Genomic DNA, 20,845 nt, shown 5'->3' with positions numbered 1-20,845 from the left:
TGTACATATTCATTATAATAATACAATGCATACATTGACAAATCCGTGAAGTATGATTATACAGTTTTTCAAACTTTATTCGTTTGCTCTAAAATTAATAAACTAATGGAGTTTTAAACGCAAGACGGAACGACGCCGCTAACCATCTCAACTCTTTCAATACACTCTATACTTGGTCACTTTTGATAACTTATGAGTTATATACACAATATTGTATGCTATAAATTAAAACGACGAGAAAGAACATTTCTAGAACATTTCGTCTTTTTCTACGTTTACAATGTTCACTACTTTACAAATGTTACACAAAAATATTATTTCTTTTTTTGAGTTACACAATGTAGTAGATATAATGTCATACAATTTTAACATTGCCATACGAAAATTACGATCTTTTCAAACAAACTTTACATACTTAATTATGATTATGAGATCCAAGAGCAATAAAATGAGTATTTGATTTTGTAAGAAAATACAATATTCCGTGATTGCAACGATCACTTTTTATTATGAACGAAGGAAATTCTGCTTTAACAGAGATAAATTTTCTATACTTTCCCGGTTGGTCCCGATAATACTATTTAGATCGCACACACATAAACATTTCCCGCAATCAACAACCAGCTTGTTTTCCGAATACAAGATATATACGAAAACTCTAAATCTATTATTGTCCCAGCTGCAGCACGTGTAGGTGTGTACAAGATACTCCTTTCTTGCTCACCTATATATTTATATAATAACAAAGACGAATATTTTTTAATAAGCTTAATAAACTCAGCGGTTTTTTTTTCAAAACAATAAGCGTGGGACATGAATACTTGATCAGCATCTTAAGATAACTTGTTTTTACAATGCTAAGGAAGCTACACGACGTTAAGAATATTCAAGCGAAGAAAACAAAGAATATTTTTCGAATGTAGTCGTAGGCATGGTCATGCTCGTTCTCGATAAACACTAATTCAATTACATATTGTTCATACATTAATCTTAACTACGACAACGTTTGCTTAGGTGTGTAGCTCAACAAGTGCTTCCTTTGTACATTTACAATTCGTGAACGGTATTCATATATACGACTATATTTATGAGTCGATTGTGTGTATTGCTGTTCGAATGAAAAGAACAAGATGAAAGATCATTTCCGATATATATGCTCTTATTCATATTTTTTTATTTCAATATTTCAAGACTTCGTATACTTGTTCGTTGTACTTTACAATAAAAGGAACTTGAGCAAATACTAATACATCGCGATCATTGAATACTGAACACTTGAAAAACTACACTTTTCTGAAAGTTACAGCATTTTTCTTCGAGCACATTGAACGAACACGTGTAACGAGGGGCTCCAAAAGCTGAGTTTTTCAACGCACACACATATATCATTGTATAGATTTTGGATAGATATTAAGCATTGAGTATCTCACGTAAGAGAGAAAGAGAGACAGGCGGGGAAGATTGCTTTAGGACTGATTGCAGGTGACGGGTGGCGAAAGCGCCCGATAGCTACGCGTTATGCGGGCGCGCCATCACTTGGAGAGCGATTGTTCCTCGAGTATTTCGTCGGCGCGTAATTTGATCTCGCGCCACGAATAGTGCATGTCCTTGCTCTCGGTGAAGCGCGAGCAAACCGCCAGACGCAGGAAAAAGTTGTCCTTGATCTTCGACGGCACCAGATGAATGTTACCCGCGCCGTTTATCCGCTTTAGTAACAGTTCGTTCAGTTCGTTTGAGCCCTGTTAAAAAATGAAGAAAAGTTTTCACCATTCGTCAGGGCGAAAGCGTTAAATTTAAAATGAAATAGAAACAAGAAAGGAACAAGAGAGAAAGCTAACCGTTGCGAAATGACCGTACCTTCAATCTGAAGCAGACGAGGCCAAGGATGACTTCCTCGACAATTTCAAATCGAGGGTCCGACAACAGAAGCGATTCAAATTCGTGAGCCAGAGCCACGTGGGTCCTTATATACTTTTGCAGATTCTCCACGCCGTACAATCGCAATACGAACCATAACTTTAGGGCTCTGAAGCGTCTTCCAAGCGGAATTTGCCAATGCTGCAATAGCCATTTGTTTCGTCAAACAAGCTACGGACTATTGTCGTACTTATGAAATAAACGTACTCGGTAATCAGGTGCGCTTCCTTGCATGTCGTGCTTCAGATACAGTGGGTCCACGTTAAATGCATTTATCACGTACGTTGGATCTTTCAACCACAGAGGTGAGCAATCAAAGTTGACTAGAAGCCACTTGTGTGGATTGAAGTTGAACGAGTCAGCTTTTTCAGTGCCTTTCATCAGGTAACGGAATTCAGGGCAAATGAATGCAGATCCTGAAATGCAAATGAATGGGCATAAAGGAAAAACAAGACAAGGACAAATAAAAATAAATTACCAACCAGCATAAGCTGCATCGACGTGCAACCAGATTTCCTCGCTCTGGCAAACAGGTCCCATTTCATCGAGGCGATCGAAGGTACAAGAGCTAGTAGTGCCTAAGGTCGCGACGACCTCCAAGTAAAAAAGCAACATCATTTAATTGCAGTGTGCAATCAATGTAGCGTATAATATGACACAAGTTAACAAGGTTATTACATAGAAGGGGATGAGTCCCTTCTCCTTGTCTTCCCTTATTGCCTCGGCGAGAGTTTCTCCACGAAGTTGATGCTTTGAATCAGTTTCAAGAAGTCGGAATTGAACGCCTCCCAAAAGACTTGCTCGCTCTACGGAACTGTGAGCCTGGGCTGCAAAATTCAATTATTTCGCGTGATTATTATATTATCGCTACGAGTTTTTCTCTCGAGTAATCTATTACGAAATACATCAGTGTGTATATATTGTGTGTGTGTGTGTGTGTTTGTGTGTGTGTGTGTGTGTTTGTGTGTGTGTGTTTGTGTGGGAAGTTGATGGAACTTGCTTCAAAGCTCATATTAATTTCTGTTTATTAGTCATAAAGGACATAGCACTACAGTTCATTTATAGATGTCAAAGGGAAAAGCTTTCAAGGCAGCATTGAGGATAAAAAGTGTGCGAGAGAGAGAGAGAGAGAGAGAGAGAGAGTGAGCGAGAAAGAAAAGAAAGAATTAACGAACAAAAGCCAAAGTAGTTGGCATTCATCAGGCGTAATATCAGCATAGATGAAAGATCGACTGTGGGCGTGAGAGAGACGCGTCAAGTTTCCGAGCGCGTATGCTTGTTGGAATCAGCCGACGACGATGGTGGTGTCAGTGCATGAGACATATATAGTAGGTACAGCGAGGACGGGCCGCATAAACTTTTCCGATTCATTGTGCAAACGTGAAAGCTTTAGTCGCGTACGAAGGGGGAGTGCAGCAGCAGGTTCTCTTGGACGGTGTGCGCACGAGTCAAGCTCTCGTAGTAACTCGAGTGGTTATTACGCGTTGCCATGACGATAAAGTGCTGCTTGATGAAGTGCTTCAACGTCACCCTGCCGTTCTCTCTCTCTCTCTCTCTCTCTCTCTCTCTCTCTCTCTCTCTCTGCGATTCCCCTCCTCCATACTCCCGCTTCGCTTGGTATTTTCTCCCTTTACCTTTTTCCGAGCCACTGGTCGCTTAACTTTTGACCCCATACCAGCTTTTTTCTATCCTCTCATTACTTTTTTTGTCATTCAATTTTGATTGATTGGGCGAATATTGGTGTGTTAAAAATGATAGAATTGAATATGGAATAGACAAGGATGGTGAGTCTCTACACGAGATTGATTGTAACAGGTGGCTGCCGAATGCAAGTTATTTTACAAGAAATTTCTTTTTTATCAGTTTTTTAAAAATATACTTTTATAAAGATTTTTAATATACTATTTCAATAATCGTGCTATAAATTACCTGAGCAATAACCGATAAGTTTGCCGACTATTTGGAATTCTGTCCATTCAGGATGCTGTTCTTTTATCTGTTTAATTTTTCTTACTTTAGCGCCTAAGAGAGCCACCAATGTCGCTTCACTGGCTGTTCCCTGAATACGAATAAAATGTAAGTTAAGTAGCTATATCTAAACATAAATTTACGACAATTTGACTCTCACCTGTATGACGCCGCCACCTTTGCCACCACTGCAAGCTAAAAATTCTTTTGGTAAATCCAACATTTTTCCCAACCAGTCAAGCATTATAACTTCAAGCTCTGTACAGGCTGGGCTTGCAATCTAAGACGCATAATTACATTAAAATTACATCGATTATGTTACGTCAATTAAAATGCACATCTTCAATCGAATTACCCAGGTGAATCCTATGCAAGCAATAGCTCCACTTAACATATCGGCAACAATCGCAGGATAAGATTGGGCTGTAGGGAAATACGCATGGAATTTCGGACTATGCCAGTGAGTTACACCAGGCATAATTACTCTTTCGAGGTCACCCATGATGTCTTGCCAGTTTTCTGGATGCTGAGGTGCCTCGTCAGGGAGTAGAGGTTTCATGTAGCCTGGCTCTACTATCGGCAATACTCTCCTGAAATGCCGATAGAATTGCATCTATCAATGCGTACGTTGTCGTAAGAGTTTGAATCGAAGCTTTTTTAAGCGATTTCCTTTTGCTATTTTTTTGCACTCAATAAAAGTGAGCGCGAACGATGTACGATTGTAAAATGGTAATTGCAAACGTTTCTTTATTGACGTACAAAAATATTGTAGGTTTTATTTATTATTATTTTTTACTTTGTAGTTACCTTTTATTGCACACCTTTTGATAGAAAAAAATCAATCGAATACTTAATAAACAGCCTATTTGAAGATTTTGTATCATACTTAAGACGCGTTTGAATAAGTTTTTTGTTACTTTATTCGTATTATGAAACAACGAATCAAATGTAGTGACGCTTCGTAATAACAGTTTTTAACATTTTTCAAACGCTTGATAATAAATAATGTCTATCCGTGAAAAGAACTCCTATTTCTCGTATTTTGAAGAAAAAAGAAGCACGGATATATGTCAGAGACAGCAAGCCATTCACTTCGTTGTCCGATCGACAAATAAATTCAAACACAAGTTTTATTGCTCGATCAGCTATGACAGGTATGTTACGCGTGTATTTTTGATATGAATTATACGTATTGCCAAGGTTGGTTTTCCTTTCGCTGCGTGAACGTTTCACCTTCAAAACTCAGGTGTGACGCTATATGACACCCATAAGATTGCGCGGGTCTCTCGTCCGGTAGCCAATTTACTAGCTAGTCATACGAATGTGCGTATAGTATATTACAAACTAAACCTCGATCCAAAAATGCTTAACGGTATTGACAGATACGTTTAACAGATCCAGAAATTTTTGAAAATTTTACTTACCTTTCTCTTATGTTCTCCAAATAATTTACTATATACTCGGTCATTTCTTTGGAGAAATCTTTAAACGCAATCGGATCCATTCTGGCTGAAAAGTAGAAAAATATTTTGATTGACTAAAAGTGATTTCCTTTATAAAAGTTACATCACGCCTATGGTTAAATATATAAATTATATTAATGTTATACAAGATTATTCTCGATACTTATACTTGGATTCAAGGTTTTCGCGTAATACACTATAAAATAATGAGCTAGAGCTTTAATAGAAAGAGTATATATAATCGCAAAACATTTTTTAATATTTATGTGTTAATATGCACTGATGGATGAACCGAGGTGTAAAATTACATGATGTGCATCTATCTTATAATTCTACAATGTTTACTTTCTACTTTGTAATTTGAAAACAAATGAAGGCCAATTGATAATCTGAATGCAGATGAAAAGAGTGTATTTGTTGCGTCGGAAGGAGCCGATAATGAGCGATAATTGAGCACATTGAAATGTTCGATCGCATTACCATTCTGCAGGTCTAAATTGAAGAAGACTTCGTTGTCAGTAGTTAACTGACAAATCTTGTGTAAAGACTCTTATCGTTAGATGACATGCGTAATTTGAACTATCTGTGACAGGCTCAGTTTCTCAAGCGATGCAAGCGAGTTTCGCGATCGTGCATGGAAAAAGGAAAATGTGCATCCAGAAAGCGGAGACAGATAGCTACGGCAACCTAAAGTTGCGTTGGCGCTCTGCTGCGAAAGAAGACGAAATAGCGTTTACGTACATATCCTTCTCGTGTCAAGACAGTGTTGAGAACTCGCGCGCGATTCTTAACTATGACCATGACTTATTTTTCAGAACGACGACTCCTTTTCTTTTTTAACGCCAACGAGCATACGCAGCGCTTATTAGATTATTTTCCATTTATGGATGCTGTGCCTATACGGTTAATAGTCTTATAGACTTATAGAGCGAATGCGTCATGATGGAAAACTTATTGCATTTTATCGTGGGAATAAACGAATGAAAACAGCAAAATTCATCGTTCCAACAGATATTTTTTACTAACCAATGATATTTGTATCGATCCTCTAACAACATTTAAAAAAATTGAATTTTTTATTGTACATGAAATGTTCAAATCAGTTGTAATTTTTTAATATCTGGCTTAAATTAATAGTAAATAAGAAAGCAATTGCATAGTTGATGTGATTCCATGTTATAGTCAACTTAAATAATAACATTTTCAAATTTGTTCAATATACATTTAGAGAAATATCACATTTTCATGAACTAGTCTGCAGTCTATGATTGCTTCAATATTAGTTTTTTACTGAGATTTTATGCAACTTTAACTAAATATTTAATTTTGAATTGCATATTGAAACTCTTCCTGCATTCAATTCTTAATCATATACATATGTCAATATTCATAGACATGAATAGGTATTTATTAGTTTTGAAAGGATCAGTTTTAGAAACTTCAAATATTGTAAAGCTCCCAAATGGATTCTTCTTTTCCATATACGAATAAGAAAAGACTTCTACACGTGCGTATTCAATTCCAAATCTTATCAAAGGGGCTTTGATCAAATAAAAACTGGTGCTGAATGACCTGCGGAAAATCCGTGCGCCCAGAGAATAGAGTTCATTGACGCGAAATTAGATTTCAACTGAAATCCGCGACGACTTATTTTTTCTTATGTATAAAGATATAGACGCGTTCAATGAAAGGACGGTATTTCCCGAATGCTTTTCTCGTATAACAGGTTACTTATTATAGTACACTCCACAGGTGGTGTCGAGCGTCATCTTGGTTTCCATGACGCGGAGTTGTGCATGACTAATTTGTTTTTTCTTTTAATTTCCTGTTGCGATCAAAATGTGTCAGATATTTCTTGCATTGACCATATTTATGATAATTATTTGTTTTAATTAGTTATTCATTTGAAATGGGTTTCTTGTAAAAGTAGGACGACTGTATGAGTGGAGCCAAACGAAAAAGAAAAAAGAATTCACTACCTTGAAATTGCAATCAACTATATAAATAAATAAATTAATATCCATTATTATAAGAGACTTATAAATATTTGCATAAGTGTAGAAATTGCAATACTTATATGCTGCTCCGATTCAATAAAGAAACTATAGAAAAATGTATGTTCAACAAACCACAAATCAACGATTGTGTATAAAAATGGAATGTTTAACTTTCAGCTGAAGTATTTAATGAGGAATTTGTTCTAAGAATGCGTGCTGAGTGCTAGATAAATAAGTCATACTGTAAGCGGAATTAAATAATTGTATGGTTTCACTACACATCAAGTGATCGATGCAGTGTCATCAAGTCATGAGGTAAATGTCGAGAGACGCCGGTATTCGGCGATACATTAATCGAAACTGATTAGCCATGAGTGTTGCCACTCGACATTTACGCGCGCGTCAATTGAGCGCAGTTTGTTATAGCCAGTTCTATGCAATTGTCAAGTCGATGTGTAAATACTACGCTAGAAGTAAAAGAAGTGTGGGAGCTGCCGTCGTTTAACATGTTTTTTTCTTTTCGCTCCACTTTCACGAATGTTGCACGAATCGATCAAGGCTAGGGCGTTTACTCGTTACTATTCTGCCGACAGGTAATACCTTTTTATACAGCTGGTTAAGTATTTTTTAGTGTGCTTTACTAAATAATAATACATGTATATTATGCAAGTATCCACAACGTGGAAGTGATTAACTATTTAAATATGTGGTAATAGAGACTGCTTTTTTTATAAGGATAATATTCGTTTGACTATGCACTGAGTTATGCCGATTATGATAAATGCAGTTTCAATTTTATACGACGACATGCTATTTAATTAGAACACAACCAAGTTGCGAAAACAATTTATATGATTTTTCCCTCGCAAATGCTACATATTCTAGCGAAATAAACTATAAATTAAATTTTACAAATTTACTTAACAACACATTGTTTTCGTCCCGTTTTTTTTCGAAAACAAATAATTTGCAGTAAAATAACAATTATTATTAAATCTAGAAAGTATATTGAGAAAGGAAATAAATTTACTTACCGGCCAATTCGTAGACAGCGTTTTCCGAGCCTAATAACACTGAGCACAGGCGCAAGTAAACTGAAACCAAGTACGAAAACCAAGACTTGGTCAATAAATAGCAGGTAAAAAGTAAAAAACCAAAAGAACAGAAACTACTTTTTTTCTTGTTTTCCGGCACTTTGCCTTTCACTGCGTCCCGTTGTTCGTCGCGGTTGACGGTCGACGAGTCAGTGGCGCTAGCACGAGCACGAGCACAGATTTATGTATCACTACCCCACTCCTGCAAGTATATACGCGCTTCAGTCGCGCTATCAAATTGAATCCGAGCTACGCGCTCGCCGGAGCCTTGTAATTATTAGATATTTGCTATTACACTATCAAACAACGGGGGACTAGCTTTGTATTTTCATCGACAATGGGCGTGGTTACGAAATTCCTTTTAATTTTTAGTGCAATTCGATCAACCTAAATAAAATTTTGTTTTTATCGCAAATTAAACTTTTATAGTAAAATTTATTTCGTCTTTCAACATTGTTGTGTACTTTTGTTTTTTTTTAATTGTTTAATGTTCTGTCCTATTGCAACAAACATATTATGTTAGGCTAATAAAAATTATATACAGTCTAGTTACATAATACCACGAAATTAGGTGATGATTAATTTTTTTTTAAAGGCACATAGGTAACTTCAAAAAACTACTATTATCCATTTGAAATTTTTTCTATCAGATCACGCTGTTGGCGCATTTAAACGTGTTTAAATGAATTTTTCTACAATTACTATTACAATAACGATATGTAAAACCATTCTATGTCATTTGTATTTTCTCCTTTTATTCTCAATGATAATGAAAAAGAAAAATGACTGCATTTGATGTAACATTTGAACTTATTACTTCATTCGATTTTATTTATCTTAATCTTTCCAGAAGTTTGTTTTTAGTCTGATCTTGTGGTTTACGGAAGTCGCATGTTCTATTATTACTAAATTATTATATTGGACAACTTTGTATAAGTAATACTAAAAAAGAAATCGGCTTTTTTATCAGTCCTTTCAGAATGTTGAAAACGTTAATATAACGTTGATAGAAGTGCTATGTAAATGATATACCATAAGATAGTTCTAATTAATTTTTCATCCATTTTATGTGATTTTGAATATAAAATGTAATATGTCAAAGCGCTGATTTTCTTCATCCTAAAATAACTTTTTTTATTAAAGAATCCAAAAAAATAAATAAAATTTACAATGCAAGGTGTATAAAAAAATTGTACGTGACATCGACTCTCTTCCTGCGTGCTTGTTCGCAACAAGTATCGCTACTTTTATCTTATTGGCTTAGTCAAAATCTCCAATGCACTTTCTACTTTTAACGATCATCTTCCTCTTCCCTTTCAATTTTTAATTGTGCTTCTGACTACCATTGTTAAGGTAAAGACTTTTTAATAGCAGTATAACATTTCAGTTTAGTACTGACACGTAAAAAATTCAAATGAGTTTATAAATTTATACAAACATACCATTCATAACAGATCACGTAAGAACTAATTATGATAATAAACGCGTTGAATAGAAATAACTATCAAATTAAAATTTGAAAAATACTTAATCGCCAATAAATTACAATGTCGTGATAATGCATTTAATTGATCTACTAGAAGAAATAAACCTTAAATTAAACTTTTAAAGTAGTTTTTTTATACATGAACCTTTCTTCATTTAATAACTAAGCATTTTACCAACAATTTAGAAGGAATAATACACTTGAAAGAGCAGCTTTTCATTTCCTACCAAGGCAGATAAGTTGAGCAGATTCTTTTTCATTTTATTCTAGCGAATTTGATCTCAAGTGCATTTGCTCCTCACTTTTGCCCTCTTATCTCCTTTCACTCTTTTTATGACTTTCATTCACTTTTCCACAATTCCTTTTTATACTTCCCTAATCCGATATGATTCGGCTTATTTTCTCTTCATACTTTTCCCAGCCCGTAATAAATTTCCACTCGAGATAATATGTAAAGTTTGATTGATTATTTTCTAAAACTACATGCTCATGTCAAATAAATGATAAAAAAAAATATTATACTTATCATTAAAAGAAAAAATTACTTCAAAACAATCAAAAAAAATTCTGACGATCTTTTATAGCAAAATTTATCATTATTCAAATCATTCAACAAGCCAAAACAAAAAAGACGTTCACAGAGGAAATCTGAAGCAATCAAATTTCAATAATATATTTTACTTTTATGAGAAAAAAAGTTTTTTTGTCCATTGTTAATGATTGTTAGTGTTTCACTAGAATAAGCATTTTTTTTTCTCCTCGTTCCATCCATTCATGTTGTCATAGCTACGAAGTTGTACAAGGAGGGAAAGGGGGCGAAGAGCGAAAAAGGAGAAAAGTAATCTGTACGTTCTTTCGAGTGTAGTTTCTCAAGTCTTAGCTCTTTCCTTTTTTCTCTCTCACTGACCCACTTACAAAGCTACAGAACATTTAAAGCTCACTTTGATTTGCACCAAGAAACGATGTGCTTATCATTGATCAGAACCTCCAACACAGACACACACACACACACACAAGCAGAGACACATACACATACACACATACAGTCGTCCAGATAATTTCCTGACGTGATTCACGGCTCGCTACCCTCTTTGTGTTCAAGCTCAACTGCTCTTAAGGATTCTGCTGTCGCGAACAACCTGTATAATACCTACCTTTAAGTGAACTCTTCTAACTAATTTCTATATATGCTAATTTCTTACGGAGATTCGCAAGAAAGTTATAGAAGATGCTTACTAGATAATATTGCTTGAAAACATTCTACTATTTTTTCACAAAAACATTCGACCATAGGGAGCGTTTCGTGAGTGAAAATGTAATATACATTTAGGGATTAGAGGCAAAGTAGGAAAATTTATCAACTTAAAATCGAGTGTGAGTAGTAGGGGTAGAACAAACAGAAGGCAAATACATTATTCCACATATTATTCTTGACTGCTCCGAGTGAGAAGGTAAGGCGGGGGATGCTATCTGTAAATGCGATGCATTATGCATAGAAGCGCGATAGCAAGTGAGAGCGTGTCTCGCACTGGCCAAGAGGGTGTAACACCTTAACGGATGACTGCCCTATCGTTCTCATTATTCTTTCTTTCGCCACAAGTGCCAGATTTATACGGAGCTGCTGTTTTTATATCATTCGAACGGCCATAAGACTTCTCTTTTCCCTCATCCTGAGATTGTATTTTTCACTTTCATTTGTATCACTGCTCAGTCGCAAAAAAATTTTGCAGTTTTTGCTTTCGTACATTCGATGCATTGTCTCGTGATATCAACAAAGAAAAATCTATCGAAATATTATGTTCCTTGTAGAGTTAGGCATGTTAAATGTTTCCATACGACGCATTTATTTCCCCCAAAGATGTACTTCGAAGTAAAATGAAGCATCGAAAGTGTTTTAAGAAAGGCTTTAAGCGTCGCGAAAGAAATCAATCAATTAATAAAAACCGGACTTGTGGGAAGAGAAAACAAGGAAAATCCATTAACCCCTTGCTAATAAGGCTTGAGGAGAAACAATTGATTACCCGCTAGCAGCTATGAAACGATGGTTTCAAAGCAAACTACCCGTGATAAACTTTCCTTCAATTTCCAACCCATCTAACGACTGAAAATCATACAAAAAAAGCACGCGCAAGTTATCTAACGTTGTTGATTATATTGAGTAAATCCGAAATCGCACGTGTCTCGGCAAAAAATGCGTAACTTCAGTATAACCTGTTCGCTGTGACGGGAGAAAACTTTTAGGTTGGTTGACGCGTTGTTCAAAATTGACAGTTTCAAAAAACATCAACGTTTTTGTTTACCCGTAAACGAAGATTGAGAAGACAAATATAAATTGCGAGCAAGGAGGGTTTTATAAAAAGGAAACATGTCCAGCCGCGTAGCTCTCAAGTGAAATTCGTAGTGTCGGAGAATGGATTCAGTGCGCGACTACTGGGAGTGCATCAATTTTCACTGGCTAGTCATCGTCTTCACGGGGCTGTATATGCACCTGCGAGAAGTCTGCTTGATCGGATTATGCTTCAATGTCGCCACTGAGCCGCCATTCGATCCCTCATATGCATCTTTGATTTTTATTTTCTCGACACTTTGCCTCGTTGCCGAATATAAACTATGGCCCAAATCACTGAAAGAACCACCTATTCAGTTAATGTTTATTTACGAAGTGCGTTTTAGGTTAATTGCTTTTACATTTAATTTCTTCTACAATATTTTTATAGATCTTGTTTCTTTGTTGTCGTTGCTTGCAGATGTTAGTGACTGCGCTTATCACAGATTTAGCCATGCGTATGATTTGGATACCTTTGATGCACATTACGTGGTGTGTCACACAAGAGTCGAGTAAAGCGGTAATTGCTTGTTCCTAACTTATCAGAGTTGCTCTCAAAGGACGAAACTTGGAATATTATACGAATTTCACCGTTACATGGATAATAATTAAGTTTAATGTGTTTTATTATGAAATTTGAATAGTTAATATGGATCAATTCGCAAATGGAGTTAGGAAAATACTCACATTTGATAACCGTGGCATCTTACATGGAATCACAAATGGCAGCAACGCATGCAGCTTTCTGCATCTCTGTGCTTAGTTTTTTGTGGATGCTGGATGCTACCGAAACATTGGACACGCTTCTAATCGACCTCTGGTCCAAGTATTAAGTAAAAAAGAATTATTTTTCAATCTTCTACTGATATTTCTTTTAATATCGTTCCAAATAATAATATTATCTTCTTACAGAGACCATGTGAACTACTTGATTTTCATGCGTCTAAATAAAAGGATAACTTTTGCAGAACCCGAGGTCACAGATCGATTCTTTTACAATAAAACGTCAAAAATTACATGAAAAGTATGATAATGTGTGTAGAAAACTTTTCAAACTCTGCGCCCAAATCAAAAATGTTTTTGTAATTACACGATGAGTTGGATTACTTTTGTGTTGTACAATGTTGTTTTCCTTCTGGTAAATTGATTTGTGAAAATGGAATAAAACTTTTTATATTGAAACAATGTTATAGATTTTCAATTTAGAACATATTTTTCTTTTTTAAATTATTTTCACAAAGATTTACTCGGATAAGTAATTTTTCAAGAAATTTATTCACGTATAATTTAGAACATAGTCGAGCCCATTGTTGCGCTAATATGCGACATGAAACTTCATTTAGTTCAAGACGAAGGAAAATAATTAAGGTAGATCGCAGGATCGTGAGCACTTCGAAATTCTAGTCAAGCATCGAAAGCCGCAGCATGACAAAGTTAGTGTACACCATTTGGGCTCCGCTATTGAATATTATGGGTATATCCGTATTCAAAACTTGCTTTGTTGATGCAATGGAAGATGATTACGGTGATAATCTACTATCTGGACCCCCTATAACCTCACACATTTTTGCCCTTGGTGTGTACACAATAACATCTAACCTTGAGCTATATCCTACTTCATTTCGAAAGCCGATACCAATACTAATGGGTCTTTACGAAGTAAGGCGATTGATTAAATTATTTCAATTTATATGCTTATCCATCTGATTTCGACCTTTCAGTTTCTAGCCACAGCATTTTTGATTGAATTTTCTGTAGCATGCATATGGACTCCTATAGATGTTCATATTTATACAACGTTGACTCAAGCTATGCTGAAGGTAAATTTTCTAACTATGTTAGCACACTATTACTGTGATCTTATGAACGCTTTGCAATTCGAAACATATCGTTTAATTTTTGTATTTCGATCAACTATAGGCGCTCTTAAGTTTTGAATTTAACGATGCAGCTGAATGGTTGCTACGAAACAAATTTCCAATGGTAATCGCGTGCTCCGCAGTATCCGTAGGATTTTTCTTCACCACCTTGCATGTTACGAGATCGATCGATTTATCGATATACACGTAAGAAATAATCTATCACATTTATTCAATATTTTTAAATTACTCCAAATTATTTAAGAAAACAACTTGTCTGCCGCAGTGATTATGGTTCGGCTTTCTTTGCTTATCACATCAAAAGTAGAATGATTCAGAAAATAGTCAAAGAATTGCCTCAACTGGACGATCTTTCTTGTGGAGCTTGCCATACTCGAAAAAGATCACGAGGCCGTAAACGCAGTCGAAAAACTGCAGTGGATTATTACTAGTAGGTCTAAAATTTTATTTGAAAGATGTGTCTATGATTGTTTCACGTGGTTTTTGGCATACACAGCTAAGTATCTTGACCTTGACGTTAATTAATTGTAAAATATCACAGGTACTTATCCTGAATGCAATTCTTCGTACAAAACCTTATATTTCGAAAACAAAATAAAATCACTAATGGTATTATTAAAAAGAAGGCATTTTTATTTTATTTCGAACTGAAAATGATAAAGTACAAATGGTATTGATAATATAGTGATAATCATGAACCGTAATCAATCGTATAATGATATTAATTAATTAATTAATAATACGTGTATCGATTATATTGTACGTATAGCCTATTATACGATAATTGTACTAACGAGATGTGTTCAGTGGCAGCGCACATATACATATGTAATTTATTTATATATAATTTATATTTTTTTCTCATCTATATATCTGTATATTACATTATCCGTGTAACGGCTACAATAAAACATTGGGGGTCTGATAAGACCTACCATCTACGCGGTAATATTACCATCGACACTGGGCATCCCGTAAACCTTAGCTCCATTATTTATCATTATTTATTAGCATTCCTTATTACTTGTATATTTCAACTTGTTTTTGCACATAATAAAGTAGAAACTTTTCCTTTGTTTCGGCAGTGTGGAATAGTTGACAGCGTAAAAAATTTATTGGATATGTGTGTGTGTGTGTGTTTTTTTTCGACCATAGGAATCAAAAAACTTACTAATCGCTATCAGTAGTTTCACTTAAATAGTATATCATTCGTACATAGAAAGTACATATAAATTCATACAAAGAGTGAGTACACCTTGATAGACCTTATATAAAAATCCATAGGCGACTAAAGAATTTTGTCGAGTTTGATAATTTTCAAAGGAGTGAATTTGCAACTATCGATACAAGTGCAGCAGCCTTGACGAAACAAAGAATGTTTATTATTGGCGCATCATATCAATTCGTTGTCCGTCGAAAGATTCTTCACTTCTACCGATTGGTATAATCGATTAACATTGAGACTTATAGAAACGTACAAACATCAACATAGAAACCTTAAGTATTATAGAAAGTCTTAGCATTTCGTTAATTCGATTGTTCTGCTTTTGTACGGATCGTTTGTTTGTTTTCTTTGAAAAGATGAAAGTTAAATAAGAAGTCGGAATGCCGAGAGCCGAGAGTAGTACAATGAGGAGGATGTGAGGTGCTAATGATTCGTTTAATGTACATACACAACGGTGAATCTTAACTAGAATATTTTTTGTTAATCTCTCATGCCACTGCACACACGCACGACGCAATCCAATTTTAAAGATAAATCTCTATGCCCCTAATGCCAGTCTGTGGAATACTGTCTCGCTGCTTAATTTCTACTTTTTGCAAGAGGTGGGGAGAAAGATACGAGATTCTTATTTTTCTTCGTCGTTTTTTCGTTACAGTCTACTCAAAATTGCTTTCGAACTCAGCGGAAATGCCCAATCACCCGCGGAATGGGACGGCAGTAATAAATTTAAAAACGCACGCAACCAGTGCAATTATCAATCAAATTAATTTCAATAAAAAATCATTCATCGAATATAATACAAAGTAATATATAAATAGAAATAAAATAAAGTCTCTTTCTCAAAGTTGGACTTATCGCTTAAAACGTAAGACTAGGTTCAGTTAGATTCGTGAATATATAGATGGTACTTGGAACTAAAATTACGCGTATTATTATGTATATTCATCGAAAATTAATATCACAAATCGCAAGTAAACGATAATAGAGTAGTACGAAAAACCGGTAGGACAATTATACAATTATATCGTAACGCGCATCATCGTAACCAAAGTCCCGCGACTTAACCGTTAAGCGCAATCACGCACTCTCGCTATCTTTTTTCTTTCTTTATTAGTGTTATGTATCCTATCATGCGAGACTCGTCTCTCCACTCTCTTTTATTCCGTTTTTTTTTTGCTTCTTTTTCACACCTTTAATTAATTACATATTCCCCCGTACATTAATTATATTTATATATTTATATATTTATATTTATACGTGATTTATTTATTTCTGTATTTTTTTTTATTATTTTTTCTTCTTAAGGATAAGTCGTCGCGCGGACACCTAACAGGTAAATTGACTATCTTGTTTAATATTCCCGTTGAGAATTTTACAAATCATCAGTCGTTTCGAGTGGAAAAATGCAGTTCATGTATATTACGCACCAACGATGCAATTATAGGCTATTATTAGTTAAGGTACACGTCATTTGGCCTTTCACAGCAAAAGACTCGACTCCCTTTCTCGCGATTTTGTAAAATAAAAATCATCACGAGTGCCAAGTCTTTCGCTATATAACATGGCTTAATAAGAGTCTGACGGCGGCTCAAACGCACTCATAAAAATATTTTCCAGCCGCAAAACGGATTGTTCATCGATTTATCGCATAGATTATATACTTTCTTTTATTACAGTTTTGCTTTTTTAGACTTTAGAAATATGACACTCGCAAACTGATATTGCAGATGGTTCAAAGAATAATATAATCTAAATGACAAATCAAAGAAACATCTGTCGCGACGAGATACTATTTTTATTTAGTGAATGACCAAATGAACGATTGGAAAAGAGTGACCGAGTCGTTGGACGATAAGTGAATAAATCCTGTCATGGCAAACGAATGTTCGTGATAAAACGCAGCACAAATTTAACTTATGTAAATTTAAATAATAACAATAAACCGAACTATACAACGATGATTCAAGTGATGCATGAGAGGAAGGATTGTTATTGTAATCTACTCTGGTCTTGTAAACTAAATGGGATTCTCAGCGGTCTAATGTGACGCAACATTGCGACATTTGTTAGCCCTACGTAGTAAAGCGCGCCTTTTATTTTTTTTTAATTTGACCTGACTTTCGAGGATGATCGTTTTGTTTCCTTACACAGCTACAACGAGACGTCCATAACAATATATCATAATGATGCATTCAACACACAGCTGACTTTCGTACTTCGCGTCAGTTTCGCCATATATTTTGTGTATTGTACATAGTTAAATCGCGCACGCACACATACACAGCGAAATCTTTACGCATAATTCGTTACTGTTCATAATGCTTTCATATTGAGTGTTTCGTCGGTTCTTTCGTCGCGTGTATTTCGTAGATGAATGCTTGTTAACGTGTGAGATGATTGTTGTGTGTATGTGTAATTAAGTGTTCTTGTCTCTGTAAGGTAATTTTTTTTTTCGTGAAAGATGGATTGCTGTGCTCGCAATCGCCGCGTTTCGAAAGCGAATACTAATTTCATAATACATCTATCTCCCTTGTGTATAATTATACAATTTAAATGGATAAATGAGTTCAACAAGCTTACTTTTAGTTTAATGTCAAATGTTTAAATACGTATACTATCGGTGATGAAGATACCGGCTCGTTTTTTTTTTCTCCTTCGAATGTCAATAATTCATTGAAAAAACGAATGTGAAATAGAAAAATTCCATTGTTATTACGTTCGCATGCGAGGGACGACTACGAATAATATCGCAACGTACTATAATACAATTAGTTGTATGAGGGTATCCTTTCATCAAAGCTTCATTAATTATTAAGGATAATGAGTTGTTAGTGTTTTTTCTTTGCTTCTTCTTCGTTATCTTCGTTATCTATCTCTTTCGTTATCTTTTTATTGCAAAATTCATGACGCGCGACCTTACGCTCGTTAATGATCACCGAGGTGAACTCGAAACGATTGTGTTACAACGACTTTACCTTCTAGGCTACTTTACTTTCGCCTGACAATATAAAACGTGCGCCTTGTGTGTGTTTGTTTTACGTATTACAAGATACACTTACGAAGTTCGTGAGATATTGAGTCATCTCATTTGCTTTTTTTCTCACAAATCTGTCCGACAGATATATTTTGTTATTGGAAATTTGCATTATTTCGCTAAATTATTTATGTCGCGGACAAATTGGACTTTGATAGTCTCATAAATGAGACTACGCACTTATTACATTCATTCAACTTAGATCGCATCGCTCGTTTACTCCTCTTCTTCGCTTTCACGCTCGGCAGGACCATACATGTCGGCTAACTTATCGAATCTGGGACCCCAGTTGCCTAAATACTCGTACTCGTGTTGTTCGTCGTCAGTTCCTGCAATGACGTAATAAATTATTCGGCAATTCATTTAATAAATTCTTTTCATAACAGATATTTCATCGATAAAGATAAGCTTACCGGAAGCTAATGACGAAAGCGAGCCAGCAGTACTCCCGCCTCCTTCGTATGCGTAGTTTCGCAAATCATCGAAAGGTGGTGCATTAGGATCGCTGTCTGCTCGTTTCTTGTGATCTTCGATAAATATTCCTACGTTCGGTTCTGGTCCTGTTGGATCTTCATTGCAAAAAAAGTATATATATCTCTTGCCAAAATCAATAAAAAATATCTCTGTGTAAAGAAATAAAATATTTACAGGCCACTTTCATCGGGGGTAATTTGCCTCCCATTTCAGGAATCGGTCCTCCGATAGGAATTTGAAGGGGTGTGATGTCGAAAGCTGTCATGTCATCTTCGCCACCTCCCTCATCGTCGTAATTGATTATATTTTCTCGGACATCGTCATCGGGTCCAGGATACTTTATGTGAGACTCTCGCCTTCTATTGTACACCACGAAGACTAGCACTAAGACTAAAAGAGAAACATTATTATTAACAATTTCACGTATAACAATGCGAATGCAAGAATGACCGAGACTTACTAAGAATAACAAGAAGACAGACTAAAATAGCAGCGAGAGCACCCATGCTAAGTTTAAGTGTTTGGCCTTCCTGTACTAATTCGCAGTTCTCTCCCCAGAAGCCATCTGGGCAAATACATCTGTATCGGAAACGAGGATCTTGATTGATACATCGGCCTCCGTTCAGACAAGGATAGTCTATGCATTCGTTTTTATCCATGCATCCTTTGCCATCGGGTGAAGGTACTCGACCCTCTCCGCATCTGAATGAATAATTTTATGTGTTATATTTACTTCAGACATGGTAATTGTTTTAAATTCCACGTTGTCATACTTACGTGCAGACATAATCATTCCAGAGATCAATACATTCAAATGGATCAGGACAGATTATGTTGGCGCAGGGTTTGTTGGATGGACAGTTTCTCTCGAGATTTCGAGCCATAGTAGCTTGTCCCCACTGTGTACCGTTCATAGCAGGTGGAAGAGGAAGATGTTTACCCTCGAGACGGATATCATCTAAACAACCTAATGTAAAGGAAAATCATTCATTAGAACAATCAATGACAATTTTCAGGTCGGTAAATTGGTTGCTGCTTACTCTTTTGATAATCGGCGTAAACTTCAAATGTTCGAACTCCTGTATATTCAGCCTTGCCACCAGCATAAACACCTTCTTGTTTGTCAACCAACAACCACTGGTGTCCTTCAAAGGAGAAGGTTTCATTAAATCTTCGTCCTTCGCCACCATCAAGTTCGAGTGTAGCCGCAGAGCCGTATCGTGAAACTCGGACCGTATGCCACTGTCCATCGTCGACGGTAATTGCTGTTAACCAAATATCGCGTTCCTCCGTTCTCAAGCTATTGAGGTTAAATCTAAAGCGAAGTCGACTGTTGTTGATCTCGAGAATAGCGTATTCACGATTGTGCTGATCACTGACGCGAAACAGCTCGCCAAAAACTTCTCTTGTACGGAAACGCAGCTGTATCTGAGTGGAATATTTGTCAGGCTCGAAAGACAAAGCATACTTGACGTAACTTTGCTGTTTGAAGGTTGTGGGTATCGTCGATGTCATGCAACCTGGTCCAGTCCATCCAGGATTACATTGGCATTTCGATTCCGAAAAGCTTCCGACGCATGTGCCGTGCTCCCAGCAGCGGAATGTCGATTCCTGATTGTGGCAGATTTCATCCGTTTGCGGACAACCTGCGACGCTGTTTCTCGATAAACCCGGATGTGCCAAATCGTAGAGCTTGCTATTGTGGAATAGATTTCTGATGCAGCCGTCGAAACCCTTGCCAACTGGCATGTATTTCCATCGGTATTGATCTGGCTCGAATTGTTCTACGTACAGACCTCCGATTTGCAGAGGTGCATTGACGTTGAGGTATTCATTGAATGGTGGTATAGTGCCTTGAGCTTGACAAGATACGTCGTTGAATTCCGGCGGTGACCCGTCATCGTTCTCCGATATTTCAGCAGATTTACAGAAGTCCACAATGAGTTTCACATTCTGTAAAATTTATATGAATTAATCCATT

The 20,845-nt window shown here is 36.0% G+C and overlaps 4 protein-coding genes across 5 annotated transcripts in view; 2 read left to right on the top strand and 2 right to left on the bottom strand.

Annotated features, from left to right (window-relative positions):
• Positions 1 to 48: 48 nt before the first annotated feature.
• LOC131668757 (aromatic-L-amino-acid decarboxylase) lies at positions 49 to 8,587 on the bottom strand. The gene is made up of 11 exons (XM_058943176.1): positions 8,518 to 8,587; positions 8,380 to 8,439; positions 5,310 to 5,394; positions 4,241 to 4,475; positions 4,046 to 4,165; positions 3,847 to 3,976; positions 2,596 to 2,744; positions 2,400 to 2,511; positions 2,125 to 2,333; positions 1,858 to 2,058; positions 49 to 1,739 (listed from the first exon to the last, which is right to left on the bottom strand). The coding sequence occupies exons 3-11, from the start codon at positions 5,387 to 5,389 to the stop codon at positions 1,533 to 1,535; spliced, it is 1,443 nt and encodes a 480-aa protein (XP_058799159.1). The 5' UTR covers positions 5,390 to 5,394; positions 8,380 to 8,439; positions 8,518 to 8,587; the 3' UTR covers positions 49 to 1,532.
• A 3,748-nt stretch (positions 8,588 to 12,335) lies between these two features.
• On the top strand, positions 12,336 to 13,183 carry LOC131668759 (uncharacterized). Its single transcript, XM_058943177.1, has 3 exons — positions 12,336 to 12,587; positions 12,673 to 12,771; positions 12,896 to 13,183. The coding sequence occupies exons 1-3, from the start codon at positions 12,336 to 12,338 to the stop codon at positions 13,082 to 13,084; spliced, it is 540 nt and encodes a 179-aa protein (XP_058799160.1). The 3' UTR covers positions 13,085 to 13,183.
• A 493-nt stretch (positions 13,184 to 13,676) lies between these two features.
• LOC131668789 (uncharacterized) lies at positions 13,677 to 14,698 on the top strand. Its single transcript, XM_058943224.1, has 4 exons — positions 13,677 to 13,910; positions 13,973 to 14,071; positions 14,172 to 14,317; positions 14,397 to 14,698. The coding sequence occupies exons 1-4, from the start codon at positions 13,677 to 13,679 to the stop codon at positions 14,560 to 14,562; spliced, it is 645 nt and encodes a 214-aa protein (XP_058799207.1). The 3' UTR covers positions 14,563 to 14,698.
• Positions 14,699 to 14,769: 71 nt separating this feature from the next.
• LOC131668788 (neural-cadherin) overlaps positions 14,770 to 20,845 on the bottom strand; it is a 75,976-nt gene continuing 69,900 nt past the window's right edge. For both annotated transcript variants that reach the window (XM_058943223.1, XM_058943222.1), the window contains exons 27-32: positions 19,905 to 20,817; positions 19,642 to 19,831; positions 19,325 to 19,566; positions 19,039 to 19,254; positions 18,804 to 18,959; positions 14,770 to 18,719 (exon numbers count right to left, since the gene is read on the bottom strand). In XM_058943223.1, the coding sequence (XP_058799206.1) occupies positions 18,607 to 18,719; positions 18,804 to 18,959; positions 19,039 to 19,254; positions 19,325 to 19,566; positions 19,642 to 19,831; positions 19,905 to 20,817 (1,830 nt within the window). In that variant the 3' untranslated portion in view covers positions 14,770 to 18,606. The remainder of the gene's footprint in view (positions 18,720 to 18,803; positions 18,960 to 19,038; positions 19,255 to 19,324; positions 19,567 to 19,641; positions 19,832 to 19,904; positions 20,818 to 20,845) is intronic.

This window comes from Phymastichus coffea, unplaced genomic scaffold (assembly GCF_024137745.1).
Source record: "Phymastichus coffea isolate CEN01 unplaced genomic scaffold, Cenicafe_Pcof_1.1 PCOF00083, whole genome shotgun sequence".
Taxonomy (NCBI): domain Eukaryota; kingdom Metazoa; phylum Arthropoda; class Insecta; order Hymenoptera; family Eulophidae; genus Phymastichus; species Phymastichus coffea.
The sequence above is the reverse complement of the archived record's forward strand: the minus strand, read 5'-3'. Positions and strand labels throughout refer to the sequence as shown.

Excerpts from the sequence above, each read along its gene's own strand:
- LOC131668789 (XM_058943224.1), top strand. The coding sequence starts at position 13,677 with ATGACAAAGTTAGTGTACACCATTTGGGCTCCGCTATTGAATATTATG. Across the intron at positions 14,072-14,171 it reads TGACTCAAGCTATGCTGAAG|GCGCTCTTAAGTTTTGAATT; the intron begins GTAAATTTTCTA and ends GATCAACTATAG. Across the intron at positions 14,318-14,396 it reads ATCGATTTATCGATATACAC|TGATTATGGTTCGGCTTTCT; the intron begins GTAAGAAATAAT and ends TGTCTGCCGCAG.
- LOC131668759 (XM_058943177.1), top strand. The coding sequence starts at position 12,336 with ATGGATTCAGTGCGCGACTACTGGGAGTGCATCAATTTTCACTGGCTA. Across the intron at positions 12,588-12,672 it reads AGTTAATGTTTATTTACGAA|ATGTTAGTGACTGCGCTTAT; the intron begins GTGCGTTTTAGG and ends CGTTGCTTGCAG. Across the intron at positions 12,772-12,895 it reads CACAAGAGTCGAGTAAAGCG|TTAATATGGATCAATTCGCA; the intron begins GTAATTGCTTGT and ends AAATTTGAATAG.
- LOC131668757 (XM_058943176.1), bottom strand. The coding sequence starts at position 5,389 with ATGGATCCGATTGCGTTTAAAGATTTCTCCAAAGAAATGACCGAGTAT. Across the intron at positions 4,476-5,309 it reads TTGGAGAACATAAGAGAAAG|GAGAGTATTGCCGATAGTAG; the intron begins GTAAGTAAAATT and ends TCGGCATTTCAG. Across the intron at positions 2,059-2,124 it reads GAAGCGCACCTGATTACCGA|CATTGGCAAATTCCGCTTGG; the intron begins GTACGTTTATTT and ends TGGCTATTGCAG.